The 23,712-nt window shown below is 44.0% G+C and overlaps 2 protein-coding genes across 2 annotated transcripts; both read left to right on the top strand.

Annotated features, from left to right (window-relative positions):
* The first annotated feature begins 5,005 nt into the window (after positions 1-5,005).
* Positions 5,006-13,357, top strand: sat2a.1 (spermidine/spermine N1-acetyltransferase family member 2a, tandem duplicate 1). The gene is made up of 7 exons (XM_080519059.1): positions 5,006-5,138; positions 7,382-7,672; positions 8,409-8,460; positions 9,369-9,452; positions 10,823-10,924; positions 11,010-11,050; positions 11,172-13,357. The coding sequence occupies exons 2-7, from the start codon at positions 7,610-7,612 to the stop codon at positions 11,337-11,339; spliced, it is 510 nt and encodes a 169-aa protein (XP_080375185.1). The 5' UTR covers positions 5,006-5,138; positions 7,382-7,609; the 3' UTR covers positions 11,340-13,357.
* Positions 13,358-14,748: 1,391 nt separating this feature from the next.
* On the top strand, positions 14,749-20,076 carry tnfsf12 (TNF superfamily member 12). Its single transcript, XM_080518857.1, has 6 exons — positions 14,749-15,158; positions 16,691-16,772; positions 18,372-18,428; positions 18,568-18,591; positions 18,691-18,818; positions 19,556-20,076. Exons 1-6 carry the CDS (start codon positions 14,985-14,987, stop codon positions 19,829-19,831), a joined length of 741 nt encoding a protein of 246 aa, XP_080374983.1. The 5' UTR covers positions 14,749-14,984; the 3' UTR covers positions 19,832-20,076.
* Positions 20,077-23,712: the final 3,636 nt, after the last annotated feature.

The following is a 23,712-nucleotide window of genomic DNA, read 5'->3' as shown; positions in this document are numbered from 1 at the left end:
AAAGGGAAGCTGGTGTAATAGAAATATGAGCCTCGTAAATAACACTTCTTTTGTTTGACTTGTGAGAGAACAGTATAATTCATCCCCCGAGCGATGGCATTTATTCAGAGTTTGCCAGTTATTTACCGAAAGTACGGACGATGTAATTACGGCCCATCCATCGAGACGCCGGCGAAGAGCTTTATTAGAATAATAAACATCTCCCTTGTCTTCACAAGGAAGCCGCTTGTGTATATTTAACTTTTCCCGAAAACCTGCCTATTGTTTAATGTTCTACCGACCGCCGCGCTCCAGCCAGTGACCCTTGTTGAGTAAGTGACTAAGTGACCTGACATTCGCAGCGGTCACATGGCTCGCGCTGTGTCGGGGAACTTGTGAAATCCAGGCTGGCCCAAAGAAAAACAGAAAACAAAAGGTGACATCTTCCCAGCGTGCTGCTCCGGCGCACAAATGGCTGCAGATGTCCTAATAAGGCCTGCGAGCGCGAAGCACGAGGAATGACACAGCGTCTCCTTTTTTTTTCTCACTCAAATCTTTACATGAGTGTTGCATCAGTCGGCTGATGAGCTAATTTCCTTTGCCCCCCCCCCCCCCCCTCTTGTCTCAGTCTGAAGTTTGGAATGACATGACCAGGCCAGACGAGGGGGACGGCTTCGTCTGAGGGGGAATTCCTCCAATCATCAGGTTTTCTACAGTGTCATCCTGATAAAGTTTTCTCACATTGCTTCCGCTACCATCAACAGATTTCTCTTCACTAAACAACGTATTTAATATCCCTGAAACTCTATAGAGGACGAAGGCCACTCGTCATTATTCCACCAAAAAACTTTCACTCTGCCTTTTGTTTCTTTTTTAGAAGCTGATGAATGTGGCGTTGACTGCTGTGTGCTGGAAATGCTCTCCAGCTCGGCGGCCAATCAGGATCCAGACTAAACAGGAAGCAGCGGAAGCTTCCGGCCTGCCGTTATTCTGTGAGTGACCAGCAGCGAGCCGGGACGACTTTCTCCAGCAGGCAGACGAACAATAGCTCAACGACTTCAAAACCCGCGTGCATCGCACTCATGCATTTGAAGTTTTTTCTTTTTTTGGGGGGAAAAGTTCAGATCCGTCCCAAATCTCTGTGTTGAACAGTCGGGAGACGGTTAGATTGTCTGGGAACAAAACGGGAACACTCTGTACTGGATGTACAGCAGCGGGAGAGCGACTTAGGAAATTCCTTAAATGGGTTAAAGAAACAACTTGGAAAAGGACATTTGATGTTAAATGAGCAGATTGTGGAAAATGTGCCCAACAAACTTTTCGATGGTTTAACATGTATCAGACATTTCCTACTTTTTTTGTTGAATCACAGTTGCAAAGGTTTACAAAGTTAACAGATACAAAGTTAACAGAAAAAGAATAAAGACATTCCAATACACATTTACAAGGTCTTATTAAAACATCAGAATTGTAAAGTGTGAAAAATTAAGGGTAATACTTGAGACACATTTCAGTACTTGTTGTCAGTGTTTATTATGTTTACGATAACTAATGCCTCTCTTTATGTATTCTGCACATGTAGGTAATACTAGTTATTGAAATAGATGTTAATTTCATACTATTTCTTATAACAACTCAAGATGACGAGCAGCAGACTTCAGACTGCGAAGCACCGGAAAAAGCAATAAAGACCAAAGCCCTCCAGAACCGACCTCCGGCGACAGGATCAGGAGTTGAAAGAAAAACTGGGAAAATGACGTTCAAAAGGAAAGTGAGTTTCCAACACTGAAGGTGCAAAGTGACCTGCAGTTGCAGCAGATGGAGAAGCTCCAGGTCCAGCCGGTCGGAGCCACCAGGGAGATCATAAAGGCCAAAAGCCCCGTCGGTCGCGGCGGCTGTGTGTGCGTGCGTGCCTGCGTCCACGCCCTGCCTTTTGTTTGAAAGCTGACTGGATTTCTTTTGGGCTGTTTACTTATTTGTAAAATGTAAACAACTGATTTCGCCGCCTGCCGTTTCTCTTCCGCGAATCTTCAGCGGTTTGTGTTTCTGGCTCCTGTTTGCTGTTCCTCTGTTGTTATTTGCTCATATAAACCTTAAATAGATGTTGATATTTGCACATGTATGCATGGACAGGTGGAAATACCAAACATATATTCAATTACGGATTGATAGTCATACTATCACATTAGTCAAGAGCTAAAAAAAAAAAAGAATAGGAATAAACTCCTTCTGCTCCTTTTTTTCAAAGCAGCTAATTCACCTTAGCTCTGTGATACATATCAATCATCACATGATTAAACCTTTTCAATGAAGAAATGTCATGAAATACGTCGGTACTGGAGGAGTTATAAGTGTAGAGTGACGCACGGTGTGAAAATGTCTTCAAACTGTGAAGTCCCCAGACACAAATGTGGATGATCTCATTAGTTTTACTTCACAGCCCCCCACCCACCCCTCCCCACACACACACACACACACACACACACACACACACACACACACACACACACACACACACACACACACACACACACACACACACACACACACACACACACAACTGGAGGAAGTGAAAGCATCTTATTCAAAACCACCAAGACAAGCATTTCATAAAGGACTCAACTGAGAAATATAGTAATCTATTACATTTGAAACGTAGAGAGAGACATATGAACGAGCTGTGAACGTGGGAAACGTTGGTTCTCCCCCACTGCAAACCTGTAAAATCAATCCCCCCCCCCCGCCACTTTCAGGAGACTGACAATGACGCGCACTCATAAAAACAAAAAAAAAACCACGAGTCGCTCCGTGAAAATACCTGCTTCGTTAGCTCATCGTCCGACACCAGCTGGTAAATGATGAGCGGTTATGTTAGTGGAGGCGCACGCCGTCCACAATGAAGCCCCTGTGAGTGTTATTTCACCGCAGCGACACAAAACCCACACGTATCACAACACGGCGGTCTCTACTGAGCACCGCACAACATGTTTTGGGCCCTAAGAGTGTAGGAGTCGAGGTGACACGGCTCCAAATCCAACTTCCTTCAAATTGTTTGAATCCAAAATCAACTGACATAAATAAGAGGTAAAAGAAAATGGTGGTAAGATATGACATCGCAGAAACAGGCAAAAAAAAATGTCATCACAACATTCTTGTGTATTCGCCAACAATCGAGGAAAAATGAACACGTTAACTAAAGTTAACTTTATTCACACTCCTTCTAGTGAAATGTTGGAATACACCTGTCAGATTTCCCACCAGATACCACTGAGACAACATGGCCACAAGATGGGACTTATTGGAAACGTATTTATCAGCAGCGACAAAACAAAAGTGTTTGTATTAAAAGTCTGTTCTCCACATTGTCAGAAAGTTGGACTTATTTAATAATAAATAATGGAACGGAGCATTTCCTTGCATCAACATTCATCGGTGAATCCTATCTGACACAAAGAAGAGCAGTTCCTGCTGAGTGGAGCTGATTTATCTCAACGACGTGCTCCTCCGCAGCAGATGGAAGCAGTTTGAAGACAACTTTTCCAAAAGCCTTTGAAATAAAAAGCAGCTTCGTCCTGTAGCTTCCAGTGAGTGAAGGGTCGAGACCAGTTTCTGACTGGACAGTACGTTTGAAGTATGAAAGGACGGCAGTAGATGTCAATGAGTTATCGATTACAGTAAATAATGCAGCAACAGTGTTCATATGACCAAACGGTTTATGTAACTTCAGTGGAAATGTTTGTCATGGTTGGTTTGCCAAGAGAAACTGGGCCGCGGAGGACAAGAAGTGGGAGTTCTGTAGTGCTTGAGTGAAAGACGTTGCAGGAATTACAAAAAATGTGCTGCTCCTCCTTTACTATTTCATTTACATTATTTAAGAGTTTCTTCAAATGTTCACAGTGAACCCGAAATCTGGAAGAATTACAACTTCATTCTTTTTTCTTTAAACCGTTTTTATGTGAAACCCGCAATAAAAATGAAGGTAAATTCACACAGAGGCGTGTAAATTCTGATGTAAGACAAAAGATAACAATCGTGAGAGAATGGCGGCGACATCTTTGGTCTTGGTTCTAAATCGGTGGTTCGAGGCCGTTGTCATGGCGCTGCGACCAGAAACGACTTGAGATGAAGTTGTGACAGTGTCACAATTTTACTAACTAGCCAGTTGAAAGGCAGAATGAATAGACGTGGTGATCAGAGCGACACAGACGCTGAACCCAAACGTGTGGGGGTGTAGAAAAAATAAGACAGCGAGTAGAGTTGTGGATGGAGAAGCAATTTTTGGGGGGGGGGGTTAGGGTTAGGGTTAGGTTGGGGGTTAGGTTGGGTTAGGGTTAGGGTTAGGTTGGGCTTAGGGTTAGGGTTAGGTTGGGGGTTAGGTTCGGGGTTAGGTTGGGTAAGGGTTAGGGTTAGGTTGGGCTTAGGGTTAGGATTAGGGTTAGGTTGGGCTTAGGGTTAGGATTAGGGTTAGGTTTGGCTTAGGGTTAGGTTTAGGTTAGGTTAGATTGGGGGCTAGGGTTAGGGTTAGGTTGGGTATTAGGGTTAGGTTGGGGGTAGGTTAGTGGTTAGAGTAAGGTTGAAGCTTAGGGTCAGGGTTAGGTTGGGGCCTAGGGTTAGGGTTAGGTTCGGTTGGGGTTAGGGTTAGGGTTACGTTGGGGGCTAGGGTTAGGGTTAGGGTTAGGTTTGGTTGGGGGCTAGGGTTAGGGTTAGGGTTAGGCTAGGTTGGGGGTTATGGGTTAGGGTTTCGGCTTCTGTCTTCACATTAACATGAGAATTTCCTGAGTCATGAAGCTTCAGGGCCAAAAGCATGTTTTACTTCCAAGAGGAGAAGATGAATCCAAATGAAGCCGTGTTTTTTTTTTTTTTTTAAGAATAACAGGTCCTGCATCTTTTTCTGTGTCTCTTCCTCTCGTCCGTCCTGCCCGATGCAATACAGACAGCCTTGTCGTTACATCAGGTTTAATTTGAAGGGGCGTCTTCCTGGTCTCCCCGATCAGCCACTGTGATATGTTGACAGTTAGTTTTGTGTGTTGGTGATGCTCAGGCGAACGGAATAAGGATTTTCACTTTAAGAGGAGAGTCGTGGTGCTCAAAGAGACAGAGTCAGGAAGTGTGGGGTGGGGGTGTAGCGTAGAGGCCTGAGTCAGATGATCGTCAATGAGGTGAGTGAGCGAATGACCTTCTCTGCAGCTATTATCTCCAGTAAGTCAATACGACATCAGAGCTGGACGCCAGCCGTCGTTCTCTCTCTCAGGGGGGGTTTTTGTAGCGTTTTGTCAGATATTTCCAGCCCCTAGTCCATCTTAGTCATAATCCACAGCGTTTCTACGTCTGCCTGCCAGCCCTCGTCTGCGTCAGGCGGCCAGCGGAGGCTCACGCGCGTCATCGGCCTCGCCGGTGAAGACGGCGGTGAGGCTCTGGCCTTTTCTTTTTCTGCTTGCGTCGTATGAAGGGAGCCGTTCAGCCAGGCCTTAAAGAGACCCACGCCGTCCCGCGTCAGCTATTAATAGACACACAGCACTGCCTCACTTTTTATTTTTTTGTTTTTACAGGAGAAAGCTGTCCCATTCGAGGCCAGCCCAGCAAAATCCCCCCTTTTCTCCCTGCTCACTTCCTCCCCGCCCTCCTCGGTGCAGAAAGCCATGTACTGTGACAAATCCCTCGCAAAATGTATTTTTAGCACCGGGCTCCCGCAGGCTCCCATTTATACTGTTACTTGTGTGTAGAATCGACACATACGTGTCTAATTGGAGAAACGTGTTTGTACGCTGAACCTAAATAAAGATTTACGGGCTCCGAATACAGCAGGCATGAGTCTCTTTTAAGAAAAGAGCATTTTATTTATTGTGTTTGATATCAACAACGCCTCTCACAGAGAATCTGGTGCAAAAATCAGGAAATATACAACTTAACTTAACCGCTTGAACGGCGACAGGAGAATATCCCCATTTCTTTTTTTTAAAAGGGACATTTTAGAGAGGCAAAGTGTGATTTCAGTCAAATACTTTGAATATCTTGTGTCAGTTTAAGGGTTTTGTGGATTATTCTACATTGATAGCGCAATGCAGAAACCACATATATCGCTTTTTATTCAATATGACAAATCGTCAGTACCTCTGATGGCGTCAAGTGTTCACTGTGGTTCCTCCTGACAGAAACCCACAACATTCACCTTCTGTTGTGTCACTTGAGTTCATTATATTGCTGCAAAGTTAATTCAGGCCCATGAACGAATAAACCCACGACCATTAAGGACGAATGAATGAATCACTCGTTACATAACCGTGACACTCTTCACACCTCTGAACACAGACGAGGGTTATTCGGTATTCTGTGCCAGCTTCAGAAGGCCAGTTTGGATAAAAAGAAACCTTTTTACAGTCGAGGTCTGTGAGCGTCATCAAAACACCGTGATTTACTACTGAATTATAACGTAGCTCTAATTGAGTTCATTTAATTCACACAGCTGTGAAGCAGCATTTCTACAAGCTGGGCCATTTCAGTAAAATCCAGGGAGGCATCGTTAAACTTTATGTAAATCTTTTACAAGCACACAACAATGATTGAAGATCTTTAAACTTATATCTTCTAAACTTTTGTGTCTTTTTTTAAATTTCTGAATTGGAACACTTTGAGAAAAAATGCTGACTGATGTTTTTTCTATAATGGAACACTATAAAGTCCTTGCAATGACACAATATTATTATTATGACAATCATTGTAGTGAAAAGTAGTCTAAACTTGTCAAATTATTTAAAAATGTTTTAAATGAGCGGTTTTTAATAGGATCCATGGTCAATATAGATAAAAGAGAAATTGATAATTTAATTTATAAATAACTGTAAAATAAGTATTTCCAGTAGCTTTTTCTCAGCTAATTATATTCAAAACCGTCCTGGTATGTTTACAAACAATACATGAGAGTTTTTAAATGGGAGGACACGTAGAAACTGGCCTAACACTAATACAGAACTCTGTTTTTCTACTTTATAGAGCCAGGAAACCTGATTGAGATATATTTTACAAGCAACAAAATCAGCAGTTCTGCATTCAGCACACATACAAACAACTCTAAAACACGTGTTTGACGTGTGTAAAAAAAAATATGTCAAAATGACTTACTATAGCGAAGCGTTTTTGTAAAATACCGCAACACTTACAAGACACATCCACAATGTTCGGGTGAGTTTCTTTAAAGAAAACAACATGCAAAATAACAAGAGATTTGGTTTTGTGGCACTTGAAAATGTTGAATTTGCTTGTTTGTTTGTTTTTTTTCCTTTTTTTCCAAGTCATAAATTAGATGTACACTTTTTCCACGTTGTATTATATAATCATCTGGTGATTTGACGTGATTCAGTTTGGTGATTACATCCAATATGTTATCTCTCCTTTCACCTTCCAGCCTCTGACCTCTTGCTTTACTGTCCTGGAGGAGAGCGCCCTCTGTGGGATGCATGCATATACACACACACACACTCACACACACACACAGCTCGGTTCCTCGTTCTGAGGCGAGGCTCTGCAGGAAGCGGCGGTTTAAATGTGATCAGCTGCGGGTAAAGCAGCTACAGGAAGCAGCTTCAGGTCTTCCGGGCACCGAAGCGCACTCGTCGCCTCCAGCAGACGGACAATGGACTTCACGCTGCGCGCGGCCAACGTGGACGACTGCAAGGACATCATGCGCATGGTCGCGGTAAGAGGAACGCCACGTGCCGGATCGTCGATCGCGTCAAACCGTGCAGCTCGGTATCGGTCCGGAATGTCGGTCCGTGCAGCCAAGGGACCGTCTGCAAATGACAAAACAGCGACGACAATAATAAGTTGTTGACATTCACCAACGTCGCTGCAGCCTTCGCTTGATCGCACTGCAGTTGGGTTTATTTGACGCAATTTAAATTCGTAATGACATTCAAAAAACCTCAATAACTTCACTGTAATGGATTGTAGGCCAGTGAAACTGTCCCAACTATTGAAGTGAACATGCTGATTCAAAGGTCATGGTTTAAATTAACTAACATGGAAACCTTGTGAGAAGGTGCCCTTACAATAATCTCTTAAAATGATGAAAACATGAAGTGTAATTTATCTCCAGTACATTAGAGTGAACGTATTAAAGGTTTTTATTACTAGAACTGAGTTAAAATTATTTAAAAAAGCTGAAACCAAGTGTCAACATGATCCCTCTGATAGTTGCAGGTTCTCATTGGTCTACAGTACAAGACGGTGAAGTTATTTAAATTTCATTTCTCATACAATTCCATTAAATATTGCATGTTATAGTTCTCTCCCTGCTTCAGCACACCTGAATCTGATGACGTCATCACCATTGTTGATTTCCCAATACTCATCCACACATTCACAGCTGATTAATGGAGGCTGATATTTGAGGTATTGTTGACAACTGGTGTTTATTTTTTTTCCCTCCATAGGCTCTGGCAAAACACGAAGGCATGTCAGATCACATGGTTTTGACTCAGAAAGGTATGTTTTCCTCTCAAACTCCTGCCACTGGCAGTCTTAGTTTTGTCTTAGGGACACCATGGATTCGATATCATTAATGAACCGTGTTGGAAGAGATGACGTCCATTAGAGAAATACAAAGTAGTAGAGTCAAGGTTGTCCCAGCAACCATCAGACCATTATTGCTTAATGCAACAGTAACATATTGACCAGATATAATACCAGTTGTTGGCAGCATTTGGAATGTTGGAAGTCTAAAAGAGTGCGACAAAATCAGAAGGATAAAACACATTTAGCGTATTTTCCGCACTATAGAGCGCACCTGAATATAAGCCTCACCCACAAAATTTTTAAAGACAGAAAACGCCATAAAACTAATAGATAAGCTGCGTCCAGGTTGTAGCAGAGCAAAATTTTCACTGCAGGAACACAGAATACATAATCGGCAAGCATTTTATCTCTGTTGATAAAGTATTTTATCAGTTATTTGCTGATTGTGATTCCGGGAAGGAAGATTCCACAGCCACGGAGTCCAGCGTGCTAGTTTACGTGATGCACCTGAACGCAACATTGACGGCAGTCAGTCAGCTGCTGGAGCTCACCAGGAGCACTAATGTCACTTTTAAAGCCAGTTTTGGAGAAGCCGAGGCGCTAAAAACCTAAAAAAGTAGAATCTGGCAGCACGTTTACTTAGCCCGTTAGCTTCTCTTAAAAAAAACTCCAATAAGAATATGACAATAAGAATTACAGGTTTATTTAATTTGCAAATTATAGCATTTTGTTTATAATGACATCTTGTTGCAACCTCTTTGGAACTGGGGTCGTGCATAAACCTGTTGGATTCAAAGAAATATGAAACTTCTCTAAATAAAATAAGTCTGTCTATTAAAGGAAAGGTAATAAAAATGCCTCTCTGATCCTTTTTGCAGATTTGGAGCAAGACGGCTTCTCCAAGAACCCGTTCTTCCACGGGGTCGTCGCCGAGGTGCCGGAAAATCAGAAGTCCATAAACGGTGAGACGGATCCTTCAGCAAGTGTGTCTTTACTTCACAAACAGCTTCACGGAACCACTCTGACAGATATTTGAACAAATATTGGTGCGGGTTATTGTTTTTTTCCCCTTCTTGACGACACACGTCAGCCCCCGGGTGTTTGTCCCACTTTCCAATGCTTGAGGTCATTTATTCATTCAAATTATAAGTCAACTGACCTTTTGACCTTTGATTATAGGCTTTACAGACGGCTGCTTTAAAGAACTAAAGTATCTCTAGTTTTTACCAGTCAGATTTGCCACAAGGTGTTTTTCTTGAAGACGGAGTCAACCCTTTTTCTTCAACCGAAGAAAATAAACATGTGAGATTGGAAAATAATGCTTTGTCATTTAATTGACATTTATTTTTGAAGATATTGTACAGGTTGTTGTTTTTTTTTAGTTGTATGACTTGAAATGCGGGTCAATTCAATGTCCTGCCATTACACAGTATCAGTCATAGATGTGTTGTCGATTTAAAAAAAAAAGAAAACACCCTTTTTATTGATCCTCCGCCGCCACGATCCACTTGATCAGCGTTTATTAGTTCTGCTGCCCAATATAGCAGAGCAGCACCGATGTGGCCTCTCTCGCCTTGCACACCTCTTATGTAACAGAGCAATTGCAGTCTTTTTTCGTTCTTTTTTCCCTCATAAAACGCCGTCACCTTCCGCTCTGCTGCCCAGCGGTGCCGTCTCTTTCCATGACGCGGCCATTTTAATTTCCCCATTCTGCCACCGCTGTCCTCTCCCCTCTGGACTCCCTGCTGAGCAGCGGCGTCTGGACTCGCTGCACTGAAATAAACTGGCACAAGTGCATCATGGGTGTTTTTTTTTTTTTTTTTTAATGACTGGATACACACTGATGTACGGCAGCTGAACGGGAGCGATGGTGTCAATCCTTCTTTCCTGCACTGGTCGATATTTAAGTTTTTAATTTGGACAAAATATTGATTGTTAATGCAACAAAACTCTTTTTTTTAATAACATTGTTTGGGTTTAAAGGCCTCCAGCGTTACTTTGTGGAATAATTAAGACTGAGCAGTGAAGTAGAAATGTCAGGAAACTGTTGTTTTTTTTTTTTTCTCTAATAAAAAAAAAACTAATTGACACAGGGATGTAGTAGATTAACACAAAGTGCTGTTTTGTCTACCCCCCCCCCCCACCTGAGTACATCTTGCAGTTCATTCATAGCATTTTGCATTATGTGAGCAATTTTCCATTTAAGATGTGATTTAATTCCGTTTCCGGGCTCGATAAAGGCTCAAACCTCGTGTTCGCTTTACTTCAAAAGGGGGAGGAAGTGACACTTTCTGCTGTTTTGCGTTTTAATTTTGACCCGTTTGTGTTTCAGGCGACACAAAGATCGGCTACGCACTTTACTTTTACGCCTACAACTCGTGCTCGGGCAGGTCCGTCTACATGGAAGACTTGTACGTGATGCCGGAGTTCAGAGGTGTGAGGTCACGCCCGAAAAGTAGAGAAGTATCTCGTGTACACTTGTGTCGCCTCCCAGCAAACGTACGCTTTCTGTGTTCCAGGACACGGCATTGGTAAAGCACTTATGAGCAAAGTAACCCAGGTGAGTAAACCCGCATTTTACCGCCGCAACAGAGTCGCTGTCGTCTTTAAACCTTTGATCTTTCTTTGTTGCAAAGTCTCACCCGCACCTTTTAATTATTAACTCCTTTCATGTGGGTCAGCTTGGCATGGCTGCCGGCTGCAACCAGTTGAACTTCACCGTCAAGGACACCAACAAGTCAGCGATCGACTTCTACGTCGGCGCAGGCTGCTTCGACGTGACGGAGAGGCAGGGATACCACTGCATGCGCTGCGAGGGCGAGGCGATGGAGCGCCTCGCACAGCCCTAACCCCACGAGGTCAAAGCACACCGCTTCGCTAACGTACAGCCGCAGACGATCAATACTTTGTCCCACGAGCCCAGGGCCGATCACTAAAAGTATTTAAAAAAAAAAAAAAGTAGTCCCGGTGCGCGCCGCAGTGTTTGGTCGTCGTTTGTGGTTGATGTGTGGCGTATTTTCCCCAAAGTTCAGCGCAAGACCCAATGTTAACCGTCTCACTTTCATATCAGTAAAGTTTCTTCACGAATACACTCATTTCTTTTTCTTTTTTATTTATCCAGGAATAAGGACCCACTGAGATCGAGGTCTCTTTTTCACAAATCTCAGAATCAATACATCTAAAACGGATTGGACACAACTAACATTATACAATAGTTAAAAATGATCAAATGCAGATTACTGTAAACAACAAGGCTTTTTGTACCATATCATGGCTTTGTGCTCTTTATTGCCGATTGGCCTTTTGGTGAAATGCATTTATATTTATCTAATAACAGGCGAGATTTGATCAATCTCTAGTTGTAACTATGCAGACGATGCACCATCGTGGAGCCACGGAGTGAATCTCAAGGAAACCTTGCGAATGCATTTAGACGGCACACAAAAGTAGCGCCGGGACCTGTGGTTGGTGTTTTTTCCCCCCCTTTGATGTGCTATAATAATCCACCTTAAGTGTGTTTACTTGTCGGGTAAAAATATCGTGTGTGTGTGTAAAACCCAGGAAATAGTCTCGGCTCTCGTAGAAATTAACTGACGTTTCCATCGTTTGTCTGCTGTGAGACTTTTCGATCCCTTTAATTGTACGTTCGACCACCAAAGAGCCACACTCGCTGTTGTGAAGCACAAAATGTTGGTATTCCCACCGTTTCCCCCCCCCCCCCCTTTTTCTTTCTGATGAGGTATAAATGTGGAGTCGTCGCGACGGAACTGTTGAACCCAATGAGTCATTTGGACTCGACCTAAAGCCTCCCTCGGCGGAGCCAAGCTCTCGGGGCGGCGTTCAAAGAGAGAGGGATGAAGACGAGAATGAAACAATGATCCATCTGGTGGAATCTTGGACGGCGCTCAGCGCGCCGCTTTGAACCTGTCCTGCTAAAATGAAAGTGGCATCACTTTGGTCCGCACTGCTGGTTTTTATTCACTCTGTTTTCTACCTAAAAGAGGAGAAGAAGGAGGGGGGGGGGGAAACTCTTTGTCTCATTTCCATCAGTTTAATGAAAACCGCCTTGAGTTGCAGGTTATATTTAGTTGCTCCTTTTTCTTTTCTAAACAAAGAGGACACGCTGGCGATTCGTTGTCCAGTTTGTGATTTACATTTGCGTTCACCTTTTGTTTTTAAGATCATTTCAGTGAGGAATATGCAGCCTTCATTTTTGTCCCATCCTTTGGAACCAAGGATAACTTCTGTTTTTTTATATGCAGAATCTGCTGACTTCCTGATGCCAAATGGTCACAATGTAGATTCCCCCCCCCCCCCCCCCCCATTATTTTAAATTCCTTGATGCAATAATTAACATCAAAGATATCAAGTCATTTTAACAACCTGCAGCTTCCAATCCATTACACAATTTAAGTTTAGAACCTATATAGGTTGTTCAACGTTGCAGAAATCCAGTTCCAAAGATGCTCAGCATTCCTACACATTAGACACTAAAGTTAACATGCACGACGGGTTAAAAGGAAAGCATGTGCACAACTGTACTGAAGTCAAAATGAATTAGAATGTGCTCTTCAAAAGGCTAAATGATGGTGATTGGGTTATAAACCGATTCCACCACACCCTTCTCATTTTTCCTCAGTGAAGTACCAACATTTTTTTATTTATTCAGAATGTCTCATTGAGAAAGAATTAAACTTTTCACCAATTGAAAAAAGTCGAATGGCATATTTGAAGTATTTATTCTCGCACACTTTTTTGTGATTTTGTTTACTATCTATCAAAAGAGCAATATGGTTGTTTAGGTTATTTGAGTGAATTGATTATAATTTTGCTATAATAAAGGAAGACAATCAGTTTTGGTCTGAAATTATATTTTCTTTCTTTCTTTTTTTTTTTTTTTACTGTTGCAGCTCAATAAAATGCACCTAAATGACAAAGTGTCCTTGAGTATTTAATTTTCCGCTCCATCAATTTTTTTCCTTTCAATTGGAGAAAGGATGAGCTGTCTCGTTACTTAAATCATTATTTAGGATTGTTGAATGAACAAGCATTAAAAGTTTTGATATGAAATTGTATATTTCAAAACTAGTTGCATAGTAATGGATGTCCTGCAATATCCTGCTGGACCACGAGGGGCGCTCGTAACGCATCAGTGAAAAACTGACTCGAAAGTGAAATAAGCTCCAATATTACAATCTTAAGAGGATAAATGTATTTCTTTTGTTCTGTTTCAAAGGTTAGTTGTTGAACATTTATTTTCATAACATTTTATTTGACTTTGTTAATGTCACGGCTGCTATTAAGTACTTGATGTTGCATTTGGTAACTTCATAGTATTTATACTATTATATAGGTTTGCCGCATTGAAAATATACCTTTTAAGTTTTAGTTTGTCTATTCCTTGAACATATTGGAAAAACAGTATATTTATAACATTAAAACAGAGATCTTTATAACCTGGAGTAAGGATCAAATTCATCCACCTTAAGGTGTGAAGTTCCTTAAGAGTTTGTCAGTTCTCCCTGTGCATTAGTAGGATTTCGACTGGTAGTCCGGTTTCTAATCATAGTTTGAAACAAAAAACAAAGAAAAACTTATAAGTGGCACCAAATTGATGTGCGTGAGTGTACCCTGAATTCACGTCTGACCCTGAGACGGGAAATTAGTAAATCAAACCACATATGTTTCATCCAAAATCAATAAATAAAAAAAAAAGAATACTCTTCTTTCACTGTTTGTATTCAACCTGGAATGAAAGTCAATAGAAACTCTCCTGCAGTCCTCACCTGTTGACTGGACAGAAGAAAAAGAAGGGGAAAAAAGCGCACGCAGCCTTGCGGTGCCTTTACGCACACCGCCACTCTGCGGCCACGAGCGGTACCGCGCGCGCACCCACACACACGAGCGGCGCACATTTCGAAGCCATGCGAGTTGATGAAAGTGATTTGACAAGCAGCGGAAGCTCGTTCCTCTTCTCCCCCCCTTTTTTTTCTCCTCACCTCGGCGGCGTCTGGCCGTCGGAGCTCCTCCGTTGGGCGCACGCGAAGTCCACCCTCCGGCCGCCGCGGGCGCGCGTGAATACTACTCGCGCGTCTAATAGCCTGACCCCCCGGCGCGCCGTTTTAAAGGGAAGACGAGAGCGCTGAGTCAACGAATCGCACGCAAGAAGGATGCAACAGTTGATGTGCACACTTTCCTCCAGTTTGGAGCGCATGGAGGATGGTGGCTGTGGCCCGTGAGGACGGCGGATCGGAGGTTTTGTCGCTTTTAAAAGTCACCCGTCAGGTCAGGATCGAGCGGCGGGTACAGGTCAGCCCCGATTCCGAGCGGTGGGTGTGAAGTTACGGGCTTGTCCACTCGTTCCGGACCGTGCGCAATGCGTCTGAGGGGACTTGGCGCTCTGCTGCTGGAATGGACCTGAAGTGTGGCTCTTGGATGTTCCGCCGCGGCGGGTGAGTAAGGAAGCAGCGCAAAACTGCCCCGCGCGACACAACATGCATCGGATTCTGCAGAGGAGGCGAGTGCGCAAGCTGCGGGTCGTCTGGGTCTCCCTGGCGCTGCTGGCCCTGTCGCTGGCCGCATGCAGCGCGCTCTTCACGGCGTGGACTTGGCGACAGACGCGGGACCTGTCGCAGTCCTTCAAGATCCTGCAGGACCGACTCGAGCAGGTTTGTGTTTGGACTTTAGGAAGAAAAAAGAAAAAGAAAAGCATCCGAGCTTCACTTCCTCTCGAGATTGCATGCATATTTGCACCGACAGTAATATTTACTTGCAACTTTTCTTTTTTTTTATAAAAGACCTATCAAGTTATGTAACTTCTTCTGTGGCTGCGGTTACGGGAATCCTGGCGGGGGGTCTATGGACAAATTCAATTCCACACTTAACCCCCCCTCTTTTCTCTCGCTCTTTTGCACGTACTGAGCTTTGTGGCACCGTTTCCCCCTGCTTGGCTTTAGTACATTTGCATGTACCAATAAATGCATTTAAGTTGTGCAAAGCTTATTTTGTGTTTTGTGTGTCTACACCCCCCCTCTCCGCCCCCGCCATGTTTAATTACCCTGGTGCCAGTGGTGCTCCAGTTTTATCTCAATTTACTGGAAACGATTTGGCTCATAAGCCCTTTATACCCCACTGACTGCGCCGCGCAGGCTGGAGGCGTGAAACGGGCAGGAAGATGAAGTGTGGCAAGTGTAAATCAGCTGCAGCCTGCGAAAGCCACTCTCTCATGCATGTGTCTGGAGGAAAGTGCAACTTCAATCTGACTCGGACTTGCAGTAAATCGTCCCTAATCCAGGCGCAGTCTCTTTGCAAAGTGCACTTTTTCTTTCTTTCTTTCTTTTCTTTTTTTCTTTTTTTTAGAGCCCTTGCACTTTGCAGCAGTTGTGAGAGTCCAGCACAAGGTTGCATCACAGGACAGATTATTTTCCTTAAAGCAGCCAAAAGGAGCTGATGGAAATTCTTCTGGTTTCAAGTTCAGACTATTTACAAAACCAGGTTGCACTGGATTTCAGATTGGAGAGGGGGGGGCAGGTTGGCTGTGTATCATGTTGACAAACCTGCACACACATACACACACGCATATATATATATGAGCACGCGCACAAAATTGGACACGTGGAGTGTTGATGCTGGAGCCTTTCCCAAGGGGGGCCACTTTCTGTCCATTTGACCAGTGGCCAACTTCTGATGAGAGCCAGTCAGTGAACGTCTGGAGAGTCGAGTGCAACTCTCTGCCTCCATTTCCACAGTAGCAGTAAATTTAAACACACTTTTTTATTTATTTTTTTTCTCTCCCCCTCTAAACTCTCCTTCGGTCATTCAGCTTGGGCCCCTCTCAGGGAATTAAAAACTTTGCTGGCTGGACAAAATTCATTTCTTTCTCGAAAAAAAAAACAAAAAGAGAGAGGGGGGGGGGGGCATGTGAGGAATGTAAAGCGCTGAAAACATGCATTAGGTGTCGCAACCGGTCTCTGAGGAAGTGGTGGATCTAAAGCTGGCCTGGCAGCAGCCTGGGGCAGAGGACTGGAAAAGACCAGCCTGCTTATGTGGCTGGTTTCAAGAGGCCGTCTATGGTTCAGTGCCAGCTGAGAAAGAAAAAAAAAAAAGCTGCAAGTGACAAACGGAATACTTGTTGATAATGTGTTTTCCCTTCTCTCCTTCTCTCTCTCTCTCTCTCTCTCTCTCTCTTCTTTCTGGACAGGTCAACACGCAGAGGAAAGCCATTGTTCAGCTCATTCTGGAGAAGAGAGAGCTGCTGGTGGGACAGCGAGTGAAAAGAGACGGTACTTATTCTTGACCCCCCCCCCCCACACACACACACACACACACACACACACACACACACACAAATCACCACAGACACAATATGCGTACCAACTGTTGTTTTTCTGGGAAGAACATTTAACACAAACCCCGGCCATGTCCCATCCCACATGCCACTTTGGTCGGGCCTGAGCGCGCCGCAGCCGCTGCCCGCTGCTAAAAGTTGACACAGGAAAAAAAAGAAGTAGGCAGCTTGGATGACTGTTTCCCAAAAAATTACAGGTCCGACCAGAAGCGGCCGCGGAGCCCAGAAAAACCAGCTGGCGCGGTGGATCGCAGGCCTTGTCGCACGCTTCCTGGGCAATGAAATTGATTTTGTCTCCGCCCTGAGCACACGACCGAGACAGACCGCTGTGATTTTTTTGTTTGTTGCGAAAGCAGCGATATTTGATGACCTTGTCATTGCCGTATTTATAGCTCCCTGTTGCGTCACCGTCACGGGACCGCTCTGTTGTTGCGCGCTTTTGTCCGAGGGTGACCCTTCGGGCGATTGGTCTCTATGGAAGGGGTCAAATGTCCGGACGTGACACGACGGAATATTTAGATTCGTAGTGACGTTTTGGTCTTCTACCACACATTTTGTCAAATGCTCCTGCCGCCATGCAGCAGGACGCCACCCGCCATGACCTCTAATGACCACTGATGGTTCAAGTCAAGGGAAAAAGGCGAAACCAAGGCTTTTTTGGGGGCCTTTTCGCTCGCCCGTTATCAAATCCCGAACCTACAGGTCAGCCACCTCCCTTTTAAGCAGGGGCTTAATATTGCTGAATGACGCCCGGTTCGTTTGGCTGAAACATAAAGTCTGTACTTCGCAGTCCACACTGGGGTTGTATCAGCGTTTGAAATCGCTCCCCGCAGGCCAGATTCGCGGGGCTAAAATAAACCGTGGCTGAGTAACAGGAGCACTCGCTCTCCAGCTCCGGCCTCTCAGTTGTGCTGCGCTTTATTTATTGTATTTATCCCAGCCGGAGACTTCGCTCCGCCGCTTCCCAGTCCAGTCTCGCGGGGTCGCACAGCAGCCAAAGACCTTTTTTGTCTCTCGTTCTTTCCGCCACTCCATTTTTCTTCCTTTAGCCCTCCAAGCCCCTCGGCTTTGTCTCTTAATGCTGCTCTTTAATACCCTCTTGTCTGTTGTACATCTTTCTTCTTTCACCGCTTGACCCTCCGTGATCTCCTCTCTCTCTCTCTCTCCCTCTCTCTCTCTCTCTCTCGCTCTCTCTGCATTCTGTGTTTTCTAGATGACTGCTACCAGCTGGCACTAAGATTAGCCCCCACAGGGGAACCAAAAAGATTAAAAAAATAAATAAAAGAGCACTCTTTTTCACCGAAAATAACAGTTTGAGGAAATATACCGACGCACGTGAAAGGAAATCCTTTGCCCATCTGCTCACCGCATTAAGACCAGCCGGGTCGAGTCGGAATGGCAGCAAATTAACGCACTATGTTATTAGACACATACACATGGCAATGATTGTTTTATCAAAAAAAAAAAAAAAAAAAACCCACAGAGGTTATTTTTCTTTGCATTTGAAGCTCATATTCTTCCTTCCTCTGAAAAGGGGGGGCGCTGCGCGGGAGGAGCGGCGGTGGAAAGAAAGCGGCGTCTCATTTTGAGAGTAAGTGGCTTGGCAGATCCCCCCGGAGCCGTCCCCCTGCAGCATCTGCTGAAGTGGTTTCAATCACGCACCCCTATACGATTGCGCTCATAAAACCTTAATTGACTTTCCTCTTTCCTTCCTATGTCTCCTTCACCAGTAACCAAAGTCTCCTCTCAGCAAGGTAGGAGTCATGAAACTGAAGCATGGGGGGGGAGTGGGGGGGGACGTCCAGTCTTTGGTCTGCAGGATGAATAACTTTGAATATGTGTGTGTGTGACAGTTGGGGAAGGCGGTGTGATCAAGGGCTGGGAGGAGAGGACGCTGAATATGACGAAAGCAGTGAGGTACAACAAGGAGCAAGGCACCTTCACTGTGGAGAAGGCGGGGGTCTACTTCCTCTTCTGCCAGGTGAGCTTCGGCTGGGAGTTGTAGTTTTTTAAAAATTATTATTATTATTTTCAGCTCCAGACTTTAAAAAAGCCACTTGAAAGCTGAAGCAGCCCACTATTTCCATAAGAGTGGCCATTAAAATAGCAGTGGGCTAAAACACACATCCCCGGTTTGATTCCAGTCCCAACAACATGCATTTGAGGTTAATTGACGACTCTAAATGTGGAATGTGGAATGTGTGTGTGTGTGTGTGTGGACTGGCAGCCCGTCCAGGGTTTACCAAGCCTTCGCCCACAAGTCAGCTGAGACTGACTTCACATCCCCGTGACCCTTTAAGTGGACGGAGCGGTGTCGAACATTTCAGCTTTCTGATAGAAATCAGATCGCAGCATTGGGTTCTTGAAGCTGAAACAAAAGGATTTTTTTTTAGGGGGTAGGGGGGAGAGAGAAAGGTCGGCCTCCGAATTAAGACCTTCATTTTATTCGAGCACTCGCTGCTTTCTGGAGACGTGCATATCGGGTTTCAATAAATCTCATGTATCCAGACTTCGGTGTTGTCAGGCTGACAGAAGTCTGGAGAAAATCTAACTAAAAGGGAGGGAAAGGAGAAAAAAAATGAAAAGAAAGAAAGTCCGAGCCACGATAGCAGGACCTTCGAAATACTGATGTACTCTGTTTAGTATTCATTAAAACAGTCCAAGACGAGGTTATGCATGTGCTTCCTCCTGACCCCCCCCTCCCCCTCCACCCCCCAGGTGTTGTTCAACGAGCAGCAGTCTCAGTACGTGAAGCTGGACGTGGTGACCGGCGGCCAGAGGCCCCAGAAGCTGCAGTGCATGGAGGGCTACGGGACGACCCCGTCCGCCGGCCCGCACCCCTTCCACTTCCTGAAGCCGTGCCAGGTGTCGGGCCTCCTGCGGCTGGACCGCGGCGCCGAGCTGCAGGCCATCACCGGCTCGTCCTTCAGGCTGCACGCCGTGGGCAGCACCTCGGCCTCGCCGCACGTCTTCAGCATCTTCAGGGTCAACTGAGACTCGGCGCTCGACTGATCGGGCCTGGAAAAACTCCTTCTTTCTTTCTTTTTCTGTTTTTTGTTTTTTTGTTTTTTTGTTTTTTACGAGCGCACAGACTCATCGCAACAGAATTGACTTGTTTTTGTCCAGATGAGGCTTGTTTTCTTTCTTTTTTTTCTTTTTTTTCCTACGTGGTGAAACAGTCATAAGCAGTCGAGGCGTCACATCGTGCAGCTTCCTGCCGTAGACGTTAATTTGAAGGACAAACCTGACATTTGTGGAAGCTGTTGTGGAACTTCTCCCCCCCCCCCCCCCCCCCCCCCCCCACTTTGCTGGATTAAGACCAAGACCCGCAGCGGAACGCAAAGAGCCTGGATGAATGTGAGCCGGGAAAGCAGATGTGATGGAAGCTGCTCTCTAGATAAAGAGCGTCATATATATATATATATATATATAAAAAAGAAAGAAAATTCCTTGGATGTTCATCTTAATCTTCGTATCATGCAATAAATTGTGCTTTAACTCACTTTTTTTTTAAGGACTGACTGTAAAGCTGTGCATGCACTTCCACTCCCACAGCTCAGAGTGCCTATAAAAGCCTTCACGGATTGATATCTATATTTTATATATTGCCGTTTTTTTTGCATATAAAATCTAATGAATCAACTCTTTTTTTTTACAAATACTGATTTTAGGATCGTTACAATGCAATCTGTATGTACTAGTGTGAAATACTGCAAGCCTTCTCCTTTAATACTTTGTGTGTGTGTGTGTATATATATATATATATATATATATATATATATATATATATATATATATATATATATATATGTGTGTCACACACATTTTACATACGTGCAACGAGACGGGAGCTGGCGAAAGTATGTTTATACGACATGGATGTGAATTTGTTGTCTTTTTCTAAGATGAAATGACTGTATAGTTTTGAAAAGCAGATGCAAGGTTTGGCAACAAAAGCAGCTTTAAGTGTGTCTTTGTCGGGTTTTTTTTTTTGCTTTTCTCTCACCTTGTTGACGTCTATAACCGTCATCTCCACGCTGTTTGTAAATGTTTTGTTAAGTTTCAAGTCAATCAAAGAACTCCGGTGAAGGAGGAACACGTCAGTTGGCCTTTCATTCATAAAAGCATGATTGGAAATGAGAAATGTTTTTTTTTAAACGTGAAAAAAACCCATTTTGACCTACATAGTGATCATGTCAAGTAATTTATAATTCTCACACGTCTTGAAAATCCATGTCAAAGCATCAGCATTGAGCCTGTCCACATGCAGGAGTCAGTGCTTGTAATTTGACACCAGCCTCCACTGTGTTACACCTGTTGCTCAAGAAGAGCTGGTGAGGTTTCCATGATACATGCACGATTCCACACTTGTTTCATATGGATAATTCTAATGTTTTACGGTTAAAGTCGCGGAATCCACAAGTTTTTTTGTTGTTTTTTTTGTTGGTACCATTGAACATCAGGCACGTTTAGCTTTTGAATCAAGAAGTCAAGGTGCTAAGTTAATAAAACATTACTGCCTTTGCTGCTGCTACCGTTTAACTCATGCAATTTCGCCGTACACACACACATACATGAAAAAACAAAAATCAAGCTTTTTTTTGGGGCCCTAAATCTTGATATATTCTATTTATATTGTCAGGCTAGCGTGTGCTCGCAGCAGCAGGTCTCGGTCCAGAGCTGCTTGTGGCTCCTTGGTGCTTCGTTTCTCTTCTCAGCCGGATTCATGGTAGCAAGAGATTAAGTGTTTGTCTTCACTGTAAATCATTCTGTGTGACTCCAAAGCGGAGAAAGTCTTGCAGAAAGTGTGGAATGGATCCAAAATCCACTTCAGATGGAGCACTTCCAGGTTACACACACACACACACACACACACACACACACACACACACACACACACACACACACACACACACACACACACACACTGCTCTTGATAACCTCAGAAAATAACCAGAAAGTTCTGCTTATTTGGAAATTGCACAAACTAAAGCTTTAATTGAAGAAATTAAACCGAGATATCCAGCTTGTTCTTGAATCGCCTCTTTAGCTTTATGTCTTTTTTTTTTTTGTTCAGAAATTCCTTCCATTCTCTCGCACGCTGCTGCGTTCTGTAATATTCCCTGCAACAATACAAACTGTGTATTTCCAGCAGTGGGTTTCTGCACTCCCACTCTTGTTTATAAGTAGTTTTTTTTTTTTTTTTGTGGATGGACCACATTGGTTTCTCCTCAGCACTTTACTGCAGAAATGCGAGTGTTTTTTTAATTGGACCTTCATGTTTTTTCAAATGGAAAAAGAAAAAGAAAAAAAAAAATGAAGCGCAGACATTATATCCTGTTTGATTTCCTCATCGTTTCCCTTCTTGTGTCTGTCGCCCCTCCACATCCCCGCGCACCTCATATTTCCCTGTCAGCACCAATCAGACCGCACACACACACACGCACACACACACGCACGCACGCATACACACACACACCAGCCATCTAAATTTTCACTTCCTGAATCTGAACCTGAACCACATAGCTTGAAGTCTTTTGAGGGAAAACATGCCTCGGCCCTCCCCCGTCACCACACACAGTCTTAACACACTTCCTTACCCTGATTCCTTCTTTTCTTTTCTTTTCTTTTTCTTTTTTTTGTTTGTTTTTCACTAAAATGTTCAAAGTTTGTTAACCACCTCGGAAATTCTTGTGAACTCTTTGTGAAGAAGTTGTCTGTTAAAAATGAGGATGTATAACGAGTGTTTGTGTCACTCTTCCGAAATAATGTTGAATAAACCTTCCTTATTGTTTACAAAAAAAAAAAAAAGAAACTTGGGGGGGGGTTGAGGTGGAAGACCGGAGGGTGCATGTTTTTCCTGTGCATGATGACTGTGACTGTGTGTGTGACTGTGTGTGTGACTGTGTGTGTGACTGTGTGTGTGGCCGCCTGCACCCCCACACTGTGCTTCACCGAAGTAAAGCTGTATAGAAAATGGATGAAGTTCACTGTCAGGCCCGCAATCCTTCATGAAATCCAATCAAACTTTATTTGTAGAGCACTTTTTGTTCACAAAATGCTTTACAGGGTTAAAAAAAAAAAAAAAGAAGAAGAGTGATACCCAGTCACTTGCCCCTGTTGTTATTGTTAATAAAAAATCCAACTGAACTAAACTTATGGTTGGAAAAAGTCAAAATAAAAAGTTATCTTGATTGTTATCGGGAGGATCGAGTAAATTTTTTTAAAACTGCCTCCAATAAATCTCCTTATCATATGTTGGCTATATGAAGAATCGCTCCCACATATACTAAAGTGAACATACAGGACAGAGGAGCCTCCTTCTCCATTAATCCTCGGCCATGAGCTCCGGCCTGCACTTCACAGGACTTCTGACGAAACCTGCAGCCTTCAGGACTCGTAAAGCTGCGATAACAGTAAATAGTGAAGTGCGTGGCATCGGTCTGCTCTGAATAACAGCGGGACGACTCCTCACCTCTCGTCACGGTGAATCATGGACCATCTGCTCCTTCAGTTTCTGTGTATGTGTGTGTGTGTGTGTGAGAGAGAGAGGGCGAGAGAGGAAAGAGTGATGGAGAGGAGACACTGAATCAATGAGTTGTTCTCACAACATCCCACATCAGCAACTTGCCGACCTCTCGGGCCGCTGCCATCAAAGCACGCCGACTCAGCAGTTTTTAGTCTCCGAGGATGTCCGAGCCGTTCGCCCAGACGGGGGGGGGGTTCGGATTCAAGTCGACTGTTTTCAATGAAAAGCAGCGAAGTTCTTAATGCAGATTAATTCAACGTGAAATGACACATTGAAACCCCCCCTGGATTGTCTAAGACATTATTGGTGACGGACGACGGCGAAAAAGCAGGAATCGTTTAGATTC

The sequence above is a fragment of the Blennius ocellaris genome (assembly GCF_963422515.1).
Source record: "Blennius ocellaris genome assembly, chromosome: 23".
NCBI lineage: Eukaryota > Metazoa > Chordata > Actinopteri > Blenniiformes > Blenniidae > Blennius > Blennius ocellaris.
Note: the sequence above shows the minus strand (reverse complement) of the source record. Positions and strands in the feature narration are given on the sequence as shown.